The 23838-nt window shown below is 36.5% G+C and overlaps 1 protein-coding gene across 6 annotated transcripts in view; it reads left to right on the top strand.

The window, feature by feature from the left end:
• The window catches only part of cadm2b (cell adhesion molecule 2b), a 361384-nt gene that overhangs the window by 247636 nt on the left and 89910 nt on the right, over positions 1-23838 (top strand). For 5 of the 6 annotated variants that reach the window (XM_051129579.1, XM_051129576.1, XM_051129577.1 and 2 more), the window contains exon 2: positions 15308-15334. The exons of the other annotated variant lie outside the window; for it this stretch is intronic. In XM_051129579.1, the coding sequence (XP_050985536.1) occupies positions 15308-15334 (27 nt within the window). The remainder of the gene's footprint in view (positions 1-15307; positions 15335-23838) is intronic. 6 annotated transcript variants of the gene reach the window in all.

The raw sequence follows: 23838 nt of genomic DNA, 5'->3' as shown, positions 1-23838 counted from the left end.
TGCAGTAGGTTGAGAGCAGAATTTAAATTGTTAATCGCTGAAAATATTATCCAGATTATTGTCTTGATCCACTCCTCGAAGGCGCCCGCGCGTCATTGCAACACATCTCACCAGAAACACGGCATGTCGTAATCTGTGACGAATGCAGGCGAGAGCCAATGAACGTCCGATTTTCCTGTCGCAAAATGCACTTTAGCACGGGTTTATGGCTGTTGCTGCTGGACTCGCTGCTAGAGATGGAGATGAAGATCGCCGGACAAAGCCTTGAATTTGGTTCTGGTCCTCGCAAATCGTATGGATTCTGAAGATCTGGGTTACAGCACACAAATAAAATGGTTTAATTTGTAATTATGATGCGTGTTCGGTGTATTTTATGGTTCTATTGTTAGTCACAGCATGTTAGAGAAAACGCCTTTGTGTTCCACCACGGCAAACGAAGTTAATATTACATGAATGATTAAACGATTGCAGAAATATTATTTATTTTAAGGGTTTACCGTGTAGTCATGATAACATTATGTAGACCTATTCTTGGAAACGAGCTGGCAACAGAAATCACACAGAACAGAGTTAAATGTTATAATTTCATATTAAGTAAACGTTAAATGTTTAGATGATGTAAATATGTCAGTATTGTACATTTAATGTTTGTAAAAATGTAAATAAATGTACATTTTGTAGAACCACATTTTACGTCGCGTTGTTATACGTGTTGTACCCTGTAACTTCGTTGAACAAGAGGGGAACAGTCGCCACTTTAATTTACAACCCGCAGATGGCACACTTACCCTGTAACTACATGGAACAAGAGTATAATTTCCCAGTAATTTTAAAAGCTTACGTATAGATACACCAAACTTACGATTTAATAGAAAAGGTACCTGTTAAGTTTTTTAAATTAATCCATTATAAATTATTTGCATATCTGTTTGCTACCCCTTATTACCCAAACATAACCTATTGTTCCCTTATACTTACACGTAGGTACAATATAAATACGAAAAATTCACCGTAACTTTAGTTTACTTACGCAGTTCTTTGCAGGTTGTATATCTGGTTGTTACTCTCTATTACCAAAACGTAACATATTGTTCCCGTATACCTACATGTACGTTCTTTAATAGGTGCACTATAATTACAGAAACGTACACCGTAAATTCAGTATACTTATGTAGTTCTTTGCAGGTTGAATATCTGGTTTGTTATCCCCTTATTACCCAAATATAACATTTTGTTCCCTTATACCTACATGTACGTTCTTTATAGGTACACTATAATTACAGAAACATACACCGTAAATTCAGTTTACTTACGTAGTTCTTTGCGGGTTGTAATCTAAAGCGTTACCGCATTTTCTAAAGCTCCAGCCACGTGCCAAATAAAAGGTTGTTATATTCGAAGCCAGACCCTAAAGACCAGTGTTTATCAGCTGTGTTGCTGGGTAATATCGCAGTCCAAAGACATAAACATTTAAATTAATTAACTTAGGTCTCTTTTTCTGCTTAAATGACTTTATATGTGACACTGATGCTGTGTTTGAGGTTGTGACGATGTGTTTACATTTGCGGTGAGACACCACGGTGTCTCTGTGATAGACAAACAGCATTAAATGTAATTTTAAGTGAACAAATAAATCAAAATGATGCTGAAAATACGTGGTTATAATATTTAGAACTTGTAAACAAGATTTACTGACATTTAATGTCATCTGAGTGAGCTATAGATGCAATTTGCCCATAAAAATGTACCTATTTTTGGTGACAGGGATGTTCAAAACAGATTTGATGTACACATTTGTTGACGCTGTATTCAATTAGATAAAAAAAGTTGCTTATTGAAAGCGCTTTGTGTTGTTTGGACAGCTAGACTAGTTCTTGGACTGTCTGATGCATAATGCACACAAAACTGGAAAGCGCTTCCTAAAGCTTCTATCTAGAGCTGAATTTTGGGAAGTCAAAGTACACAAGTTTGTATCTGTTCACTGAGGGGAAAAAAAATCATGTACTGTACTGAGTTAAAAGTGCTTTGAGTTTGAATGAAATATTTGAAAGTGATTTGTTTGAGGTTCTTATAGAATGCTGTAGGAATACCTTTTTTAGATTTGTAGAACTTTAGGTTCTATTCACTTTTACAGGGTCATTGTGTTTATACTCACTCTATTGCAAACTGTCTTAACCCAAATTTTTAAAAATAATTATTGAAAGAGTTGTCAAAAGCTTAATGGTGGTGATGTTGAAGTCATGTGACCGCAGTGTAGTTTGTTAAGCTGATTGTATTTAGACTTCAAAATCCATAATATTTCGTGTTAATTTATGAAGATTATCTTGATGGACAAAATATGTAAGAATCATGAATTTTTGTTGGTCACATTTGGCTTATTTTGTGCAGTTATCCAAAAGCCAATGGAAAAAATCATTAACGCAAACTGATAATTCACAGCATTAAAGGCACAATATGTAAGATTTTTGTTATAAGAAATTCAAAAACCACTTGCACAGTGTAATATTTCATGCAAAAGTGTACCACCATTTATTTTTTATGTGTTTTTACAATACTGCGCATTATAACCAATCACACACAAGTCTGTTGAACTTATGAACACAATGACCAATCAGAGGCATCCGGATGAGTCAGTCATCATCACCAGATTATACTGACTAAACTCTGAACTCCTTTGCGAATTCTCTCATCATAAACAACAAAGTGCAGACGTACATATGATGTAAGTAAGAGATTCATTTATCAAACACTGTATTAACAGCTTTACTATTATAAGGGGAGTTTTTAAACTCACGCTGGACTGCTTTCTCTGTATAATTTATTTGCTGTTTGAATAACTGTGGAAGGTACAGGTAATAAAAAAATTATTACTTACCTCATCCGTGAACATGATTCGTCAATTACATACTCGAATGTGTATGCCTATTGTTTTGAAAATGCGACCTCTAGCAGTGAAAACCTACATATTGTGCCTTTAAATTACTTGGCACAAGCTGATTGGTTCATGTTGCATATGCAGCCAATGAGTTTGCTGTTTTACATTTAAGCAGTTGGTTAGCATTCACTAGAGCATTTCTCAGCACGCTTTCAGAGTTTCTCTGAAACTCTCCACATCCCCAGCTCCACCTGTACTATAAGAGGGGGAAAAAGGGCTATAACTACGCAACCATTTGTCCTGTCAGTATGAAAATCAGTGTGCATTGTCTTGGTCCAAAGTGCCACAAGTGTCTACAAGGACATCTGCGTATCTTGAAAAACATATCTGCCATTGCCCACCAAAATTTGTGCACCTGTTAGACCATGTTAACAGAGGCCGATCAGAACAGAACTTGGTGGACCTGTTCGACTTACGGTGCCAAAGGTCTGAGACAAATTGAAAGAAATCAGCATTTTTGAAATATATCACATTTTTCAAGGGCATAAAACGATTGTACAGTGCACATTTTTTTAATACATACGCACTATATTCGTATCATACAATAAAACTCCTCATTCCGGATAACTTTGCCTCTGGAACCACTGCTCTCACTCAAATCACGTGTTAAATGATTGACAAGATGTAAAAAAAAAAAACAACAACATACTTTTGCAAACTAGTCCTAGGTTTTTTGCTCAATCTGTAAAAAAAAACAAACAAACAAACAAAAAAAAAAACACTGCAGTACAATTCTCTGGACTTTCTAGGCCAATAATTATCAAAAATTTTTTAAAAATGAACGCTTGGGGAAGCTATAACTGGGTTGTTTAGAAAAAGGACCCTGTCCAAATCTACCCAAAATCCTATAAATCCTAAAGGAAAACTCAAAACTTCACAAAACCTGGTGAGCATATGCAAAAGGTGATTCTAAACAAGCATTGTATTGAAAGTTTTATGGGGATCGGACCACAGCTGGTGCTAAAACAAAAAAAACATAGTATTTCTATGGTAATTTACCTGGATTTGCCAAAAATTGATTTAGGTGGGTACAGCCGGGCAAAATAATATGTTATGTCTTTTTTCTTGTATTGAACCAGAAAACTATTTATATATACTTTTTGTGCAGCAGCAGTATGTCTTAAATACTCACAGTGCCGTATCGGTGTATTGGCAGTATCAGTATTGGCAGTAGCAAGCTTTACAGCAGCAATAATCTACAACAATAAACAATTCAACCGCGTAGGAGATCTATTCCGCCAAGACCATACATCAGCATTGTTGATTGTCCATTACTATGCTAAAATCTTCAGAGAGTTGTCACTATAAAAACACCTTTGTGTGATTTGTTATGAACAAAAAGTGATGATGAAATGAAAATGAACATATTGGAAGAATTACTGGTTTTGATCTGTTTACAGAGACCAGTGTTTTTTTGTTTGTTTGTTTTCTTTTGTTTTGTGTTTGATTTTCATGTCGGTCACTTATTCTGGTATCAATTATTTTTAGATTTTTAGAACATAAAAATAAAGTGAACTGCGGTTGCTCACATGTCTCTTTCTGTCTAGATAGGCAGTTCTTGACCGGAGTAAGCCGCAATGTGGACCAGACTTTGAAACAATAGTCAGAAATCTGTGTGTGAGATTATCTATTACAATCTGCTGGTAGAAAATGACCAGAGCTACAGATTAGACTAAAGTATTGCTTATTTTTGGGGCTCCATTATGCTATAATTTTTGCCCTTTGGCAACTAGCATAGCTCTGTGGGTAAATGCCATTTTTAATGCTACAGCCACAAAAGTTATTTGGTTTGACATTTACCAAGATTTTCTTGTAGTTCATCTGCTATTCTTGCATTTTCCATGGTGTTTTCTTAGAATAAAAAGAATGCAGAATATTTCTTCTCCATTGTTCTTTTTTCCCTCTATATCTTTAAAATATTCCGCTTTTCATAAGGAGGACACAAAGATATTTACAGGGCTTTATGCGAGCATGTGATTGTCCTTTAAATGCACCTCAGACATTTTGCCCAGCTAATGTAATTTAGCTTTAACCTTTTACCAATTCATTCTTTCCTGTCTGCCCTTTAAGTGTAACTCTAGCTATGATAATGCGGGGAATGAAATGGTAAACGTACACAGCATTAAATGTTCCCGAGGGAAGTGGCGAGTTGTTTATATGGGCTTTTCTGCGCTCCTGGAATTGTGTTCAGCATTGTCACTGTAAATGGCCCCAGGCATCGGCCATTACTTACAGCTCATTCTTCATTAATAATACAGAGATGTTGAATTATTCACATGCCGTTGGCCACAGGTGAGGAGGACAGCATGGGGTGACATTGAGCAGACTGTCACTTCATGCAGTGGAGGATGTTGTGAGTAGAAAACTGCTGCTCTGCTTCAGGTGTTGTGGGCATGCCTGGAATGTCAGGTGTTTTTCCTTCGGGAACCAATAAAGAAAGAAATTGCATGTTATTATTAGCTCCACTTGCTAGGCAGGAATCACTACTAGTGTTGCTAATACTTGAAGGGTTTGTTCAGTTCACTAACTCTACTGGATGTCAAAAATTAATACAAATTAATTAGTTCACCAACCAGAAGACTGTTTATATTCGTACAGAAAGTTAGCAGGAAACAGGAATATTTCAAGACTAATACTGATTCAGATAGATTGTCTGTTTCTCATATTATCTATAAATAAATGAATGAATGAATAAATAAATAAATAGTTCTTGTTAAAAATTTTTTTTTTTTTTTTTTTTTTTTTGTATTACTGTTGATATTATTTGCTATTTAAATGTGTAAAAAGCTTTATCTGAAACAAAATTTGGGAAAACCAATATTTTCTTTAGAAAATGTACCTAATTTGATATTTTATTTAATTTTATTTCAATAATTATTACTGTTGCTGCTATTTGCTATTTCAATTTGTGATCTTTATTTAATCAGTAATTAACATTTATGATTTTGCATGATTGTTCACCTTGTCCTAATTCAATTCAATTAATAATTATTATGGTTGCTAATATTTCCTATTTAAATGTGTGAAAAGTGATATAAAAATCTTTATCTTAAAAACAAATGAAATGTATTATTTTTTATTCAAATGACTTGGCATGAAAAACCAGCAACCACATTTTCTTCAAAAATGTATTTTTTTTTTATTTAATTTAATTTAACTTAATTTTTAATAATTATTATTGTTGTTGGTGTTTGCTATTTAAATGAATGTTTTTTTTTTTTGTTTGTTTGTTTGTTTGTTTTTTTCTTATCAATAAGTAAAGTGTATAATTTGCCTGATTTGCATCTTTTTTTATTACATTATAAATAATGTTATTGTGGCTACTATTCAAATTTGCTTGGAGTGATGTAAAATATCATTATCTTATTTCAAAAAGAAAATCTAATTCACATTTATTGTTGAATCAACGTGGTTTTGAATGAAAAAGCAGCAGTTCTGAAGTTTTATCTATTATTAGTAGTAGTAGTAGTACTGTTATTTCCTTTTAAAATTGGTCTGAAGCAACATTAAAAAAAAATAAAATCTTGATGATTCATGTCAAATCAACATGTTCTTGCAGCAGAAAAAAATGTATGAATGCATACTGTACACATGGGAGCTTCAGCTCTCATTCAGGTATTTGTAATGTCCTAATGGAACATATGGAGTGTTTTCTATCTTCCCTAGCTCAGACTCTCCCTCTTATCAGGGCTGTGGAGGTCTCCTTAAGTGGACACTCGCCGACTGCTGATTTCACTTGCTCTAGCAGGTCGTTTCTCCAGGGAAAGCTTCAAAATCTTGCAACATTGCAGAAAGTTCCGAGGCATAGAAAACACGCAGGACAGCTCTGGTTATCAGGGTCATGCTTAGTTTTACACATGCCGTCACCAGCTAGCCATACCTGAAAATTCTACCAACGTTTCTTTCGGACAGTATTTTTCAATTGAAAACCCTTGACCGATATGGCAATACACAAATATAGCCAAGGTTCACGACAGCAGAAATCAAAACACTCACGACAAGCTTTATTGTGCTTGTCTGATGGATTCTTTTTTTATTCCTGTGGCCCGAGAATGATGGGTTACTCTTTGACGTGGGGTCAGTCGCAGCCATAGTGCCCGAGGGACTCTCGCTGTTTGGCAATGTGAGGTATGATTCCTCCGGCCGCCTGGCGAGCTCACTGGAGGGCCTCGTTCTCTCTGCTTTGGAGGACAAACCCTTTCTCATGGTTGGTTAGACTAATCACCGTGGGGACCGACTCCCCCTTCTCTTCACATCGCCCGCAGGCAGGTATCAGAAATAGGCCCTGCCAGAAAAAGCATTGGAGAGAGAGAGAGGGATGAACGTGTGAGAAAGGATTGCAGTCTCCTAGAACACGGGAGGAGAGCGGCTGAAAGTGATACAGTGGTTACTAAGGCCCACCGCAGAGAACCCCAGGGGCAGGAACCTCCACGAGCAGAATCCAGTTAATTGCCATTGTACAAAATACATTTTTATGGACAAGTGAGTCATACGAAAAAATTGTCCGTGTCACATTTCGCCCCGAGATTCAAAGGAACAATTTTCCATACAAAGCTGAAGCCTATTTTTAGGACCAATTAAGACTTTATGCATTCTGGGTAGAGTAAAGATTTACAAATTGACTAGTTGGTCGGTTGCCTGAATGACTAATTCAACCCAGGCTCATTGGAAATACCTGACTTTGACTATATTTCTGCAAAACTCTACATACATTTTACTGCAGCTTCCAGCTGAAATGAACACTAGAGGTGGTAAAACACCAACACAACTGCACTTGTGATGCAGAGCACTCTGGTTTGAGTCTGGTGAGTCATGACACTCCACAAAAGAGCTTAAAGCTTTGTAGAAGGAACCTAAAATAGTAAACTTTCTCTACAGAACACCCCGTTTGAGTCTGGTGAGCCAAGACACTTCACAAAAGAGCTCAAAGCCTTGTAGAAGGAGCCTAAAATAGTAAACTTGATCTGTAGCACACCCGGTAAAATACTGCACCTGCAATGCAGAGCACTCTGGTTTGAGTCTGGGGAGTCACGACACTCTGCAAAAGTGCTTAAAGCCTTGTAGAAGGAGGCTAAAATAGTAAACTTTTTCTGTAGAAACCCAGCTTGACTCTGGTGAGCCAAGACACTCCACAAAAGAGGTCAAAGCCTTGTAGAAGGAGCCTAAAATAGTCAACTTGATCTGTAGCACACCCGGTAAAATACTGCACCTGCAATGCAGAGCACTCTGGTTTGAGTCTGGGGAGTCACAACACTCTGCAAAAGTGCTTAAAGCCTTGTAGAAGGAGGCTAAAATAGTAAACTTGCTCTGTAGCACACCCGGTAAAACATTGCACTTGTGATGCAGAGCACTCTGGTTTGAGTCTGGTGAGTCAAGACACTCCATAAAAGAGCTCAAAGCCTTGTAAAAGGCAGGGTAAAATAGCAAACTCACTTTGTAGCACACCTGGTTTCAGTCTGATGAGTTGAGTCACTACAGAAAAGAGCTTAAAGCCTTGTAGAAGGATGCATGCTCTGTAGCACACGTGGTAAAACAATGCACTTGCGATGCAGAGTGGTCTAGTTTGAGTCTGGTGGGTCAGGACACTTCACAAAAGAGTTCAAAGCCTTTTAGAAGGAATCTAAAATAGTAAACTCACTTTGTAGCACACCTGGTAAAACACTGAACTTGTGATGCAGAGCTCTCTAGTTTGAGTCTGGTTAGTCACGACACTCCACAAAAGAGCTCAAGGCCTTGTAGAAAGAGCCTAAAATAGTAAACTTGATCTGTAGCACACCTGGTAAAACACTGCACTTGTGATGCAGAGCACTCTGGTTTGAGTCTTGTGTGTCACAACACTCTGCAAAAGAGCTCAAAGCCTTGTAGAAGGAGCCTAAAATAGTAAACTTACTCTGTAGCACACCCAGTTTGAGTCTGGTGAGTCAAGAGATTCCACAAAAGAGCTCAAAGCCTTGTAGAAGGAGCCTAAAATAGTACACTTGCTCTGTAGCACACCTGGTAAAACACTGCACTTGTGATGCAGAGCACTCTGGTTTGAGTCTTGTGAGTCACGGCACTCTGCAAAAGAGTTCAAAGCCTTGTAGAAGAAGTCTAAAATAGTAAACTTGCTCTGTTGCACACCCAGTTTGAGTCTGGTGAGTCAAGAGACTCCACAAAAGAGCTCAAAGCCTTGTAGAAGGAGCCTAAAATAGTAAACTTGCTCTGTAGCATACCCAGTTTGAGTCTGGTGAGTCAAGAGACTCCACAAAAGAGCTCAAAGCTTTGTAGAAGGAGCCTAAAATAGTACACTTGCTCTGACTCCACAAAAGAGCTCAAAGTCTTGTAGATAGAGCCTAAAATAGTACACTTGCTCTGTAGCACACCTGGTAAAACATTGCACTTGTGATGCAAAGCTCTCTGGCAGAGAGCTCCTTGTAGGAGGTAAAAATTGTATTGTTGCTTGAGCAAATGCATTTTTTATCTCACGTTAGCTTTTGTTAACATTATCAGGTAGTGTTTCAGGGAAGACTGAACATGCTATTTAACACCACTCACTGTACATTTTACTTTTAAACTGCAATGAAACATGCAACAAGCAATGCAATATGATTTTGCATCTATTTTGTATCCAAGTGCACATTTTTTGTCATGATGCTGTGCAGTTTAATAAACCTGCATTTGCAGTCTAGAAGAAATGATCCCTCATATGGACGTGTCACCTGCAAAGTGCAATGAAATGTACCCTTGAGCACATTTTAGGTTTTGAAGAAATGTAAGCAGAGTCAAGTATTTCCAGTGAGCCTGGGTTGGACTAATCGGTCCTAATTAAGGACTGTGTAATTATGTTGATTTTAAAATTTTGATTATTTTTAACTTGACACACCATTAAAAAAAAAAAAAAAAGCTGGTGGTGCCAAAAATGTATTTCAGAATGTGTTGCTGACAGTGCTACTTCAGAAAATGAATTTAAAGACACTTTTCAGATATTTTATGTATTTATTTATTTGGTGATAACTGTCTCAAAGCAACTGTATTTTTTTTTTTTTAACAGGCTTATTTTGTTTCTTTAACACACACAAATATCTGTTTGGTGATCATGTGTGATATTCTGTGAAAAGGGTGGTTCAGTATTTCTGTCAGCAAGATTTGTCACATAATGTTGACTATAAACATTAAAATAGTTACTATTTTAAAAGCACAGCCATGATACTTGCATACGTTGGCATTAGTGTGGTAAAATCACTTTCTGATTTTGTCTGTGTAAAATTATATACAGTTTTAATTTTGTTGTCATGAAGCCAGTGATGGCAGTAAACCCTGTGACTTTTGCTCAAGGATACTAGAAAAGAGACGTATCAGAACTAGCCGTACAGCACTGTTTTTTTTTTTTTTTTTATACTTTTTTAAAAGTATTCCCAATGTGAAATGAATAAATGAATAAATGAATAGTGCTTTAACAAAAATACAAATTTCACATGTATGCATTTAAACCTTCTAGAATCAGTTACTTTTTAACTTTTACAACATTAAAGGGACAATTCAAAAATGACTTTCTATATAACATTGTCATAAATGTGAGATAATAGAGCAATTGAAGTCAGAACATTGCTTTGATGGTATTAAAAGCAGACTTCATTTTAAGCAAAAATATACTGTAATTTCTTATTCTTTTGATTGTAGAGTTTGATAAGTTTCCTGATATTCAGGAAGAAATTCCCTGCAGTGTTGAAAAGAAAAAAAGGCATTAAAAAAGGAATTGGCAGTTCACACAAAAAAATCCAATAAACTGTAATTTGCTAATTCATGTTTCTTTGATTGAGGTGAAGTGTCAAACAAGACTATTAATAATTCATGTACGCACACAGCCTCTGAATCTGTCTTTGTAAAATGTAGCATTTGTCCTCCTTATTGGAATGTCATTTTTGGAGTTCTTTTTATTTGCCGGTTACATTAATTCCCATAAACAACCCAAAAGGGGGAAACGGAGTGAAAGCTGAGCAAATAGAGTTCGATTAAGAGCGTTTGCTCTCTAGTGTATCCTCATATCCATTGGTATTCCTCTCAGGATTTGGCAAACATTCTCCGCTTACAGCAAGGAGAATCTTATCATGGAGTCTGACTTTGTCAACACTATTAGATTCTGACACTGTGCGCAGAGTCAGAGATTAATAACTTCCATGTAGGCAGGGGGGTCGGGGTGGTTGGCTTAGACAGAAGAATGAGAAAGATTAACGAGTGTGAAAAACAATGACTTCTTCGTTAAACTCTAAAACGTTGTGCCAATTCAAACCGGTTTGAGTAATATGGGGTATCGGGCCTGAGAGCTGTTAGTACTTGTGGAACTGGTGGCAGTATAAGGTTTTTGATCCAAACCTGACATGATATTGGAGTATCATTAAAATAATTAAGTAAATTAATTCAGTACATTTCTAACAAATATTTGTTGCTTTTCATACAAATAAATAACAGTATCAGTGTCATACGCAAGTACACTCCCTCTAATGTCACATAACATCTTTTATTAAATAGGAACGTAATTGTAGTGGCACAAAGGGGGCTTCAAGGTTATTCTGAAAACCAGTGTATTATTTGCCCTCAAGTTAATTTGCTGTTACTAAGATCATTGTGTGGGGACAAAAATCACAAATGTGATCTTTAATATCTCAATTGTTTCTGTTAGACATGAGATTGGATGACATGGAGGTTAATCGAGACTTTTACTCAAGTATTTCAGATTTTAATGTCATGTTTCTCAGCAGCTGAACTAATTCTCAAAGACTGGCTAAAGCCAAACCAAGTTGTTTGATCTCTAGTATTCATAATCATTTTATGGATCTACTAGGGCTGGTCGATATGGCCAAACAATTTATTTTTTTTATATCAGTCGATAATGATAATTATCACAATAAATATATATTTTTTTAATTTATTTCAGGTTTAAAGGCAGATTTTTGCTACAGTGTAAAAGTTGTAAAAACCAGATGGTTAATTGTGGCTTTAAACTATTCTTTATAGACAGAACATGACAAACATGTTTTTTTTGTTTGTTTTGTTTTGTTTTGTTTTTTGTTTTTCTGTCCTGCATGTTTTAATGAGTAATATTGTTTCAAATCAAGAAACAGATTTGTTTCACCTGATAATATTATTAATATAACACTTTTCTTTTAGAAATATACATTTGATAGTAGCTTGAGTTAGGATGCAGATGTAGATTTATGTTCATTATCAAAATCAGTAATATCTGTAAAAATGGTAGCAATCTCAATTTATTTTGTGAAATTTAATTATTCTGACTGTTTTAGTGTTTTTTTTTTTTTTTAATTAACTATTGCTCTTCCATAGCATCATCTATAAATCATGATAATTTATACTATATACCATAATACCATGGCAAAAAATGTAATATGGTTCCTAGATATTTGTATGAATAACAGTAGTCAAAATATATATAGTATTAAATGCATAAACGCTATAGCTTAGATAATACTGTAAGTATATTTTTCATTACTCCTCCTTCAATACATTTCATAAATGTCTACGTTAATAATATAATAAAATTTTACACAAATATGCCCACATTTCTGACAATATCTCTGTGCAGTTAATGCTACTACAGTCAATCTATGGTAAATGGTGGCGATTTGTAGATTAAAAAGACATTGCAAATAATGTGATTACTAAATAATGTGGTTTATTTTCAGTTTTTTTATTAATAATTAATTACTTCTTGGGTGATGTTACCATATCTGATACTAAAGTAAATTGTCTAAGCTTTCATTTTTGGTACACAATATTGTCGCTCTCCATAATGCATTTGCATTTTAGTAATACAATATATTGTGACATGATATACTGTTATTATACCCCTGCGTTGGTTTGAATGTTGAACAGAGGATCCGTTTTTATAGGGAAAACTGCATAGTTAAATTTTTAGCCATGTCTTTACTGATTTTTGAACAAATCATGTTTTTTAATCAATCATGTTAACAGCTTTACAGTGCTTATTATAGACATAGTAAGACAGAAGCTCACCTGTTCCCCACTCATGTTGGTCTGCTGTATTCTCTGAAAAGGTAAACAGGAGTTTTGGGTCTCGGGAGACTAGCATAAATTGACCGACAGCAGCATCTGCTGTTGTTTCGAAAAGGAAGTTGCTCAATTGCATTTGTGAGAAAATCTGCCTGCACGCATTTGTGAGAAAATCAAGCCAAGTTTCCTCATAAAAAGGCAACTGAGTCTCACAGTTGTAACACACAATACATATATTTGCGCATACCACAGCGGTTAATGTAGTGACATAAAACCCCTTTTTAACGTGATAGTTTTATTCTTACATGTACTATAATAATATGTATTATTAGCCTCAAGATAATTCATGTCAGTGAATAAATACATAGATACGCATTAATAATTAATAATTTTCCTAAATAGTCTAGTGGCAAAATTTCGTCAGGCGTGTTAGAGGTTTTGTGTTCTAATCCGCCCTCACATAAGTTTCCTCCCTCTTATTAAAATCAAAGATGTTCATCAGTGATTGTATATCAAGAAAAGTGACGTTTGTCTGTATTTTGCTTTGTGATTTGACCGAAATGAATAGACAATCTCTGCAACATCATTAGTTGACTGACAGATTGAAGCCCTTGTGTGTGAAGACTGTGCACATGCTGCATTGAGAATGTTCCGTCACTAATAACATTACAATGAACATTAAGCATGATCTCAATAACAACAGATTCCAGCGCCAGATCACATCTTATTTAACAGAAACAAATGTTTTATCAGGATTATGTAGGTCAATGCCGCAAGCAAAAAAGTGGTGGGGACAATATCGACCCTGGCAAAAAGTGGTGGGGACATGTCCCACCCGTAAATTACACCAATGTATCAAACATTTATCGAACTCTTGAGGAAATTATATTGCATGGTAATTAGCGTTATTAATTTATTAACCAGCTCTAGGATCTACTCTATATGCTTTATGCGTGTGAAATTTTTTGTGTCTATTTGTACTCATATCTCAGATGATTTTAGATGTTTCCTAAAAGTTAATAATTGAGCTGTGAAAGAGGAACTTTACTAAGGTAAAGTTGAGTTTACTCACTTAGAGTCTTCCCATTGTTGTCTTAAACTTTGCTTTTCAGATTGTGTATAATGTATTTACAGTGCACATTTTTGATATCTTCTGCCTCAGTCTTGTCGCATCCAAATATCGTGAACTTTTCACCCTAAGTGCTGTCAAACTCAGTAAAGTTGTCAGAAAAATGTTCCCAGTGAATTATTCATCACTTTGAATGTATCACATTCCAGCTCAAGCACTGCAAATTCATTTATGTTTTTTTTGGTCTGTCATTTTCAATTGTGCAACAAAAATGGTGGCAGTGTCACCTCAGCTCTTAGTCTCACCTCATCACGGATGTTCCATATGCATATTGACAATGAAAGGTTGTATATGATTATTATTCAGCCGGGTCTGTAAAGAAGTCTATACAGATGGCGCATGCTATAAAATGTGTCCGTTACGCTCCTCATCAAGGCAATGTTTATGGCAGGCGGCTTGCAAAGCAGAAGGTCAGGCATAATGAAAGTATTAAGCTTATGCATTCAAACATGAGCAAACTTTAAACTCTGAACAAAAAGAAGTCGTAGTCTTTCATCTGTAGACTCACTAGGCATTTTCTCGTAATGTTCATTGGACCCTGAAACACAAAGGGAGATTAAACAAAGTTTTAGACACGAGTTCAAGGTTCAAAGTCATATATTACACAACACACAATGGCTTTATGTGAGAAAATGTCCGTTTTCACTGATAGTTTTCCCTTCCAGTGAGCTGTTAATAGTAGCAGCCTGACTGTTTATTCAGTGAAACTCAATGGAGGCTGAAACAAGTCATCAAGTCAACATGAACAAATCATTCAGATGAACTGGATTTATTTAAAAGATCTGGCTCAAAATGAACACTTCATGAAATGGAGAACACTGGTTCTCGTGAACTCTTACGAACATATCTGTATCAATGAGAATTAGGATGGAAGTCAAAATTTTGAGTGAAAAACTACTTCAGTTAGTCACAGTATGATTTCACAAGACTTGAAATTAAGTGGACAACTTTTATAATACTTTATGGTGCTTTTACCTCTGTCTAGAAGCTTGAAAGCCTCAGCCTCCATTTATAGTAATTGCATGGAAAAGTCTTCTGTGTTCGTCTAAAGAAAGAAGTTAACATGGATTGATGGCATCAATGATGGCTTTCTTTTTTGGAGCAAACTGTTACTTTATTAATGAAAGTATATGCTGAGGATTTCATGCTTTGAGGCGTGTATAATCACAGTTTCTCTTTCTCTTTTTTCCCCTTCATCGCTGTTCCTCCATCTCTTCTCCATTTCATGCTCTCAGAGGCGGCAACGAAAAACAAAGTGAAAGGTGAGTTATCTTCTGTCTTTGCAGCTGGATGATTTATGTTGAACACAACTCCCAATAAACAATGTGCCGTTCGGCCCCCTCTTATCTCCCATAGGAGCCTGGGATGCATTTACATAGCCTCTGCCTGTGAGAAAGCAAACCTGGAACCTGTGATAAATTGGCCTTAGGAATATCCATTATGAGCTGAATCCGCTCTACATGCTTCCTGGGTTTACAGCAAACTTGTGCTATACAGTTAGGAGAAAGATGCAGTTTTGGTCACCATTGCATTGTACAGCTTAGGTGGAAACCAGTAGTGTAGTTGTAGGCTGTTTGCATATTACGACTTCTAAGGATCAATTTTTGCGTATACCCGCTTGTTTTGTTGCTTTACAAGAGTCCATAATCTACTGTCATGTTAGATTCCCCCTTAATTGTGTCCCTTACGAGTGAATTCTTTGTTGTAATTGGTGCATGATCACCACTTCTATCATTCTACCTTTTCCTGCCCATCATCGACTGAGTATACGTTGCCGCTTGTTGCAGGCAGCGAGTGAACTGCGCTTAATGCCGCTCAAAAACACCAAACACCGAGAGAAACACCTACTTTCGCATCTTTTTACTATCCGAACCTCCGTTATGTCATTTCAGATGTAACGGAGGACTGAGCATCACATAGCCTATATTGAAAAATGCCTAGTTATTGGAAAAATGTTTTTGTTTGAGTAAGAGAAAGAGCGTGCTGTCAAGCAGTTTGATGCCAATGATCCCCAAAAATAATCGTGTAGTAGGGTTGTGACTGTGAATAAATTTTCCCACCGGTTAATCGACTTGTGACAACACCAATAATACTGCAATCAGAGTTTTTCCTCTTTTCCTTGCTTTCCTTCGGTTTTAAATAGCTTGTAAGAGCATGTGCACATTTTACTTTCACTTTCAAATTAGTGGCAATTCGGCGTCAAGCATTCAAGCATTGTTCATTTTTAGCTCGTTTGAATTTCCCTCTTTTCCTCACTTTCCTTCGCTTTTAAATAGCCTGTATAAGGACCCTGCGCATTTTACTTTCACTTTCAAATAAGCGGCAATTCGGCAACAAATGCTTGAATTAATTTTAAGTAACAACAAAATACAATGTCAAACTTACTTACTATATGTTAAGTATATAAATTACATAAAACTAATAAAAATACACCATGCTAGCCTATAAGCCTAATAAAAAATAGCTACCTTTCACAAAGTTTAAATAGATAAACACTTTTTTTGTATCAAATAAATAAGAAACATAGAAAGTTTATTACCAAACGAATAAGAAATGTAATGTAAAATAAATTACACAACATTTATATAAAGTACAAATCAGCAAAAACAGTGGAACCAAATAAATAATAAACAAATGTTTAAAAAAACCTTCCAAAATCAGTTAAACAGCAGAAGTCAACAGGCTTTTCAAAATGCAAAATACTGCCAAACAGTAGCAGATAAATTAAAATCTTGTCTTTGTGCACTTTATGTAGGCTATGTAGCCTCTTTCTCCTTCGGCTTGCTCCCTTTATCAGGGGTCGCCACAGCGGCATGATCCGCACAACCGATTTGGCACACTTTTTACGCCGGATACCCTTCCTGTCGCAACCCAGCCCTGTGAGTGCACTAACTCGTGCAAACCCAGTGCTGGGGTACACTATGTGTAGGCTATGTAGCCTAATGTAGCCAATATATTCCATTCAGTATTTGTATAAAACTTTTTTCACACGCTGCAAAATGCTCTTGCAGGAGATATAATTCCCCTCCTAAATAATAAAATCAGCTATATTTTTACATGTATAAAGACCCAGTTATGCTGTATAAGAAAATATTTGGCATCATATTATACAGGGTTCAGTGGGGTGGTTGTTTGGCGTTGACTGGGTAATAGTACTCACTGTACTACACCACTGGTGGAAAGTTTTTTTTTTGTCTTGGGTATGTGGCATAGGGTTAAATATTCTAAACAGATGGCCAGTTTTCCATGTGGTATTTCAGCATAAAAACCTGCTTCTTATTCACGTACCACCCACAATCCAGTTTAACCAGGTGCTAAATGTACTGTAATAATGCTGCAGCATATTTAAATTAAGTTATTGTAATTTCCTTCAGTGCAAACACGCCTCCTTTCAATAAAGGCCTGTGAATTATGCTTATTATAGAAGGCACCTTATTCACAAAACTCACTGCTGTTTGCCTCAAGCAATTAATGTTGTGCTATTGCCACCCACAGAAAGTAGGCAGCAAATGGAATTTCATTTTCAAAGAGAGTTTGCATACATTTTCAATTGATCATGGCAGCAGTTATTCATCCAGTGGTGATCCAATGATAGTGAAGAGCATATATCCAGTCAAATGCACCTTTTTAAAAGACAGATTCAGGTGTCTAGATTGCTGTACAGGTTTAGTAAAGATTTTTCCAGATTGAGGCAGTCTGCTGTATTGTCCTAGCACTTAAAATTGCATTTAGCTTTAATTTTGTGGTACCGCTTGATTTTCATAACTTGATTAGTAAAATGAGTGCTAAAACATGGCAGTTAAATCTTTGTAGCATTAAAAGAGCTTTGATAATTTACTCACCCACATGTCATCCAAGATCATGTTCAAGTTCATGTATTGTCTTCAGTCAAAAAGAAATTAAGGTTTTAGAGGAAAATATTTCAGGATTTTTCTCCATATAGTGGACTTCAGTGGGGGCCAACAGGTTGAAGGTCCAAACTGCAGTTTCGATGAAGCTTCAAAGGGCTCTACACAGCCGAAGGAATAAGGGTCTTATCTAGCGAAATAATTGGTCATTTTTAAAAAAATAAAAGTTTGCATGCTTTTTAACCACAATTGCTCAACCTCACATATTACGTAGTCACGTGACCTTTCCAAAAAATGTAGAACGATGTTGGATGATTGTAAAGTTGGAGGAGAAAATGAGAGAGTTTTCCACCCTACTCTACCTTTTTGAACCAAATTACACAGACAAAGAACTAACCACGCGTGACCTTTCCAACGTGATTATGTAATGCGTGAAGTCATTGACGCACACTGCAGAGCCTAATTCAAGACGAGCATTTGTGGTTAAATTAAGAAAATGACCACTACATACAGGTACACTACATATGAGCATTGTTCCCTGGCTGAGATTGTGTAGAGCCCTTTGAAGCTGAATTGAAACTGCAGTTTGGACCTTCAACACATTGGCTCCCATTGAAGTCCACTATATAGAGAAAAATCAAGGTATGATTTCCACAAAAACTTTAATTTCTTTTCGACTGAAGAAAGAAAGACTTGAACATCTTGGATGACATGGGTGCGAGTAATGAGTACATTTTTATTCTGGAAGTGAACTAATCCTTTAACTTTTTATCAAGTTGGTACTAAAGCAATGCGTAGGCAGAATGGTACTAAACAGTTCCCACAGATGAGTCTCTAAAGATGACTCTAAAACTCATAGACACTTATGTTTAGTTTTTAAGGTGAGTCAGGATTACCTGAATTACCTGTAAAGATCTAAGCGGAGTCGCAGAATGTGCAGTTTGCTGGTAGGGAAAGATTGAGTTGCGATAGTCTAGCAGTGAAATGACTCTGGCCTAAATGAGGAGCTGAGTTTAGAGGCAGTCGAGGAAAGGCATTATTTTCCTTGAAATGGTATGGCACGAAGCCCAGACAGTTGTCGTAGTCTACAAAGGACAGCTGGTGATCTAGGATGACAGCAAACAGCGGCTTGACCTTCAGCTGAGATTTGAGACCGTGAGAGGTTGGATGAGGGGAGTCATCAGGGAAGTCTTAGCTTGGAGGTAGAGGAGCTCAGGGTTGTGGGTGGACAACCAGTTTGATATGTCAGAGTGGCATACAGAGATCCTCTGCATTTTGAGATTGTTGTCAGCATAGCAGTGGTAAAAGAAGCACCTGGATGACTGTAAAGCAGGATTCTCACTGACACTGATTTGCTGTGACAAGGCAACCTGAAATCATTCATTTTCGGTGAGATTTGGCAATTTGAGGCGACATGGGAGATTGAGGCTGCTGGTGATGCGAATTCAACTATATGCAATTATAGAGTGATGTGATGGCTGTCAATGGGAGTGCTGACCAAGCAACATCTACTAGCAGTGTTTCTTCCACAAATGTATTGTTATTTGTTAACACTGCCGTAACCTTTTTACATTAACAAGCACTAAATTACCACATTAACGTAGCAGGGTTTTTTAAAGACTGTTATAGTACCTAAAAAATAGCCTAAACAATGCAAAAACAGCTATTTGGCTATTGGTTGATTTTTTTTTTTTTTTTTATATGTATCCATTTGGCTCATATCAATGCATTCAGCTTAGGCTTAAGTTTCTAGTAAACATGAAGACCTTGTTCAATTGAGTTCGCATACTTGCAAATTCCCTCATAAACAACACACTGCAGATATGGTGTAAATAAAAGATTAAATTCATAGCTTTAGTGATTTTAATGGGAGTTTTTGCTAGGGATGCATAATATTATCCGACTGATATTGGAATCTGCCGATATTTCAATGTAAATATCGGTATCAGCCCGATATGAAAAAAATAATGCCGATATGTCTTCCCGATGAGGAATAACTCACATGTGCTCAGGCGTGCTAGCAATTAGATCACATCAGCAGTGTGGCTCATTCCTGAAGCAAAGTTTTAACTGAATGATGATTAGATTTACTGTTTTGGATCTCTGCATTTAATCTGAGAATGCACGTTGAATGACACATCGGTGTGTGATAGAGTAAACAGTTGCAGCAGCGTGCCCGGTGTCCTAATGCCTGTTTGGTAAGAAGTTTTAATTACAAAGGAGGCACTGTTGGCCCACTTCTAATAAAATGAAACTGTGTTTCTGATTAAATAAAGGAGTAATTGATGTCATAGAATCATAAGTATGTTTTGATTTAAAGGTCAGAAGATGTAGCTTACATTAATTAAATTAAAATCACAAGCATGATACTTGTAAATTAAATAATTTAATATATACTGACTTATTCATCAATGTGTAATATGTTATTTTTTTTAAGAAATTATGAGTGCTAAAAGATTTTCAGAATTTTCACAACTCTTTTGCTTTAGACCATCTACAAATGTTAAATCTTAAAATAAACTGTTAAGGTTACAACTGTATCTTTCTGAAAAAGAAAAATGCAGAAATTGATATAGTTTATTTATAGTTATTTTCAAAGCTTTAATGTACTGTCATTTTAAAAGAACTTCATTATTATTTAATTCTAACAAATAAGATCTTGTTAAAAACTAACCAAAATTAAAAATAATTTGCTTATAATTTCCACACAGGAGAGACTTGGTGCTGTTTCCAAACCAAAGGGAATACATCGGTATCGGCATCTGCATCAGCATCGGCTATGAGCCAAAAAGAGCTGAAAAATATTGGATATCGGCAAAGATCCAATATCGTGCATCCCTGGTTTTTGCATAACTTGCGCTAAACTAGACTAACGTCATGGACTGACATGCTTGTCTGTGAAGAATGTGATGTGCCCAAAACATAAAACAAAACTTTTGATATTGTTTTCTATATCAATATTAATAATCATTATCACAATGTGGCCTTATGGAATAGTAAAGTGTCCATTGAACGCACTCTTCTTGGTGAAAGTAGGAAAACGTCTGGGTACTTTTCGCGTACATTTTTTTTTTTTTTTTTGAGTACTGCAAATTCTTGCATAGTACTTTTGCCAGAGTGTTTTTCACATACTTTACAATAGGGAAATAGGCATGTTTGGATTCAGCGTGGAAGTGGAAGTGGAAGTTTCTTGAAGCCCTAGTTTATGTGTAATTGGATTTGGAGCTGAACTCTGCTGGACAGTGGACATATAGTAGCAGGACTGGACATCAATACTTTAGGAAAAGGATTGTACACCTTTGATCTAGGTGGTGTAAAGTATGTTGTTTAAGGATTACAGAGACTTTTCTTCTGTCGAGTAACATGCCCTGATGAATGGTGCACAATAAGAGCAGGAATGTGTTTTACAAAAATAAATAGGGCCATTTTTATTTCACGTTGACTTCAAAAAGCATGTATGAGATAGAGCTGCCGTTTTTGATGTCAGAAGTTTGGTTTTCTTGCATATTTCAAATGCTCCAGGTAAAAGAGCTGTCGGTTTAACCCCAATAGTACCTGGCTGTCTCTGCAATATCATACTGCTGTGAAGTGTTTTAAGCTTTTCCATTAGCATTCAGAGCTATTCTCTGGTCTAGATGTATTTTGGTGTGTCACTCTGTCTCTTTAAGGGAAGAGAAAAGCACTTTAAGGCTTTTAAACCTAGAGAGGGGAAATCCATTCTCTGTTCTCCTGTCTGTTCCCTCGCACCCCATGGCGATAATTTAGTGGGAAGGATAGTACACAGCCCTACCATTAAAAGGGGCGTATATGTGTGTGTGTGCGTGTGTGTTTGTGCGGATGGGCTACGTCACACGTCTATTGTTGCTCAGTAGTAATTGCAGCAGGATTTATCCACCCAGCCAGTTTCAGGCTATTAGTGCATGAGCAAACAGAATTCTGAGCAGTTCCTGGTTATTCTTTAGCTGCTAGCTCCTGATGCAGTCAACACTATCTCTGCCACGCTTAGCTGTGAATAGAAAGAGGAATATAGCATTCAAAATGGTGACAATGGAAACATTTTAATGGCTTTTTTGGACCACAAGTTACAGTAGATGCTGCTAGATGTTAATGAAAGGCATCTGCTCAAGTGGTAGCAGAGTTGCTGTATGACAATACGTTAACATTTAAAAACTTACATCACTTTTAAAGCGCCCCTATTATGCAATATTTAAGGTTCCTAATATAGTTTTAGGAGTCTCCTACAATAGGTTTACATGCATTAAAGGTCAGACAATGCTTTCTATTTTTAAAAAACGATTAGTTCAAAGCAGTTTAAAGATTCCGTTTCTCTAAACCCCTCCTCTGTGAGCCTACTCTGCTCTGATTGGTCAGATTGGTTAGTCTGTTGTAACTGCTTGGAAACGATATGCCAATTTGCCATAGTTCTGTATTTTGAATGCTTGATAGAAAATATAAACATGAGTTCTCATACTTACAGTTTGTGATTCAGTGGAGCAAGCAGTTTCAAATAAAAAGGGTACTGAGCCATTTTTCAAGAGCAAGTGTTTTGTGAATCCCGCAATGAACTCCCTGAGATTAGAGAAGCAGTTTTTGGCTGGTCAAACATGGGCGGGAATTATGCAAATGTGTTACCATGTAACATGTAGCTGTCACAGAAGTGGGATTTGAATTACTAAGGACTCATTTACTTTGAGTCGATTCTTTTTTTCGGAGACAAGAACCTTATTTATTGTGTACTTTCACCTTTACAACCTTAAAATTGCAAGACGTGAAACTTGAAAGGATGGTAGTACTCACACCACCTACAACGTGACCAAGGCTCACCCCAATTGGCCTGACGAGACACTCCAGCGAACAAAAGGATGAAATCACTCATAACTCCTAACCCAAATTTTTTTGAAAAAACCTGCTTTTGCAGACTAGTCCTAGGTTTTTCGCCCGATCTGAGCCAAACCAGTGCAGAAAGATTCTCTGGAGAACAAATATCAATAATTATCAAAAAAAAGTTGAACTTTCGACTCACCGTTGCAAAGGGGCGGCAAAGCGTTCGAAAGGGTCAGGGCCAGGGCTACTTTTAGTAAAATGCCTATAACTCCTAAAGGTAATGAGATATCTTGGCCAAACTCAGAACACTTATGTAAAAGCTCAATCTGAGGTCACAAGAAAAAAATCATGGAGCTTGGCCACTTGATGGCGCTATTAGAGGGGGGAAAAACATAAAAATGGCTATAACTGCACAATCATTTGTCCTTTCCACATGAAAATCAGTGTGCACGGTCTTGGTCCGAAGTGTACCAGTGTCTATAAAGACATTTGCGCATCTCAAAAAACATGGCCGCCATTGGCTGACAAATTTAGAGCACCTGTTAGACAAGGTTAACGGAGGCGAATCGAAATGAAACTCAGTGGGCCTGTTTAACTCATGGCCCCAAAGGTCTGAGAGAAATTTTAAAAAGTAATCTGCCACCGGGTTCAATATCACATTTTTCAAGGGTGCAAACGATTGTACGCCACACAATATTCATATCATACAATAGAACTCCTCATTCCGGACAACTTTGCGTCTAGAACCATTGCTGTCAAACAAATCAGTTGTTAAATGATTGAGAAGATGTAAAAAAAAAAAAAAAAAAAAAAAAAAAAAAACTTTTGCGAACTAGTCCTAGGTTTTTTCGCTCAATCTAGAAAAAAACAACAGTACAATTCTCTGTACTTTCTAGGCCAATAATTATCAAAAAAAAATTGAAATTTACCCTTTGGGAAGCTATAAGGGGGTTGTTTAGAAAAGGGGCCTGTCCAAATTTACCCAACTTCCTATAAAGCCTAAAGGAAAACTTAAAACTTCATGAAACCTGCGTTTTAAGGGGAATAGAAAAAAGTTTTAAGGGGATCAGACCACAGCTGGTGCTATAACAGTC

Source organism: Labeo rohita, chromosome 15 (genome assembly GCF_022985175.1).
Source record: "Labeo rohita strain BAU-BD-2019 chromosome 15, IGBB_LRoh.1.0, whole genome shotgun sequence".
Lineage (NCBI taxonomy): Eukaryota > Metazoa > Chordata > Actinopteri > Cypriniformes > Cyprinidae > Labeo > Labeo rohita.
The sequence above is the reverse complement of the archived record's forward strand: the minus strand, read 5'-3'. Positions and strand labels throughout refer to the sequence as shown.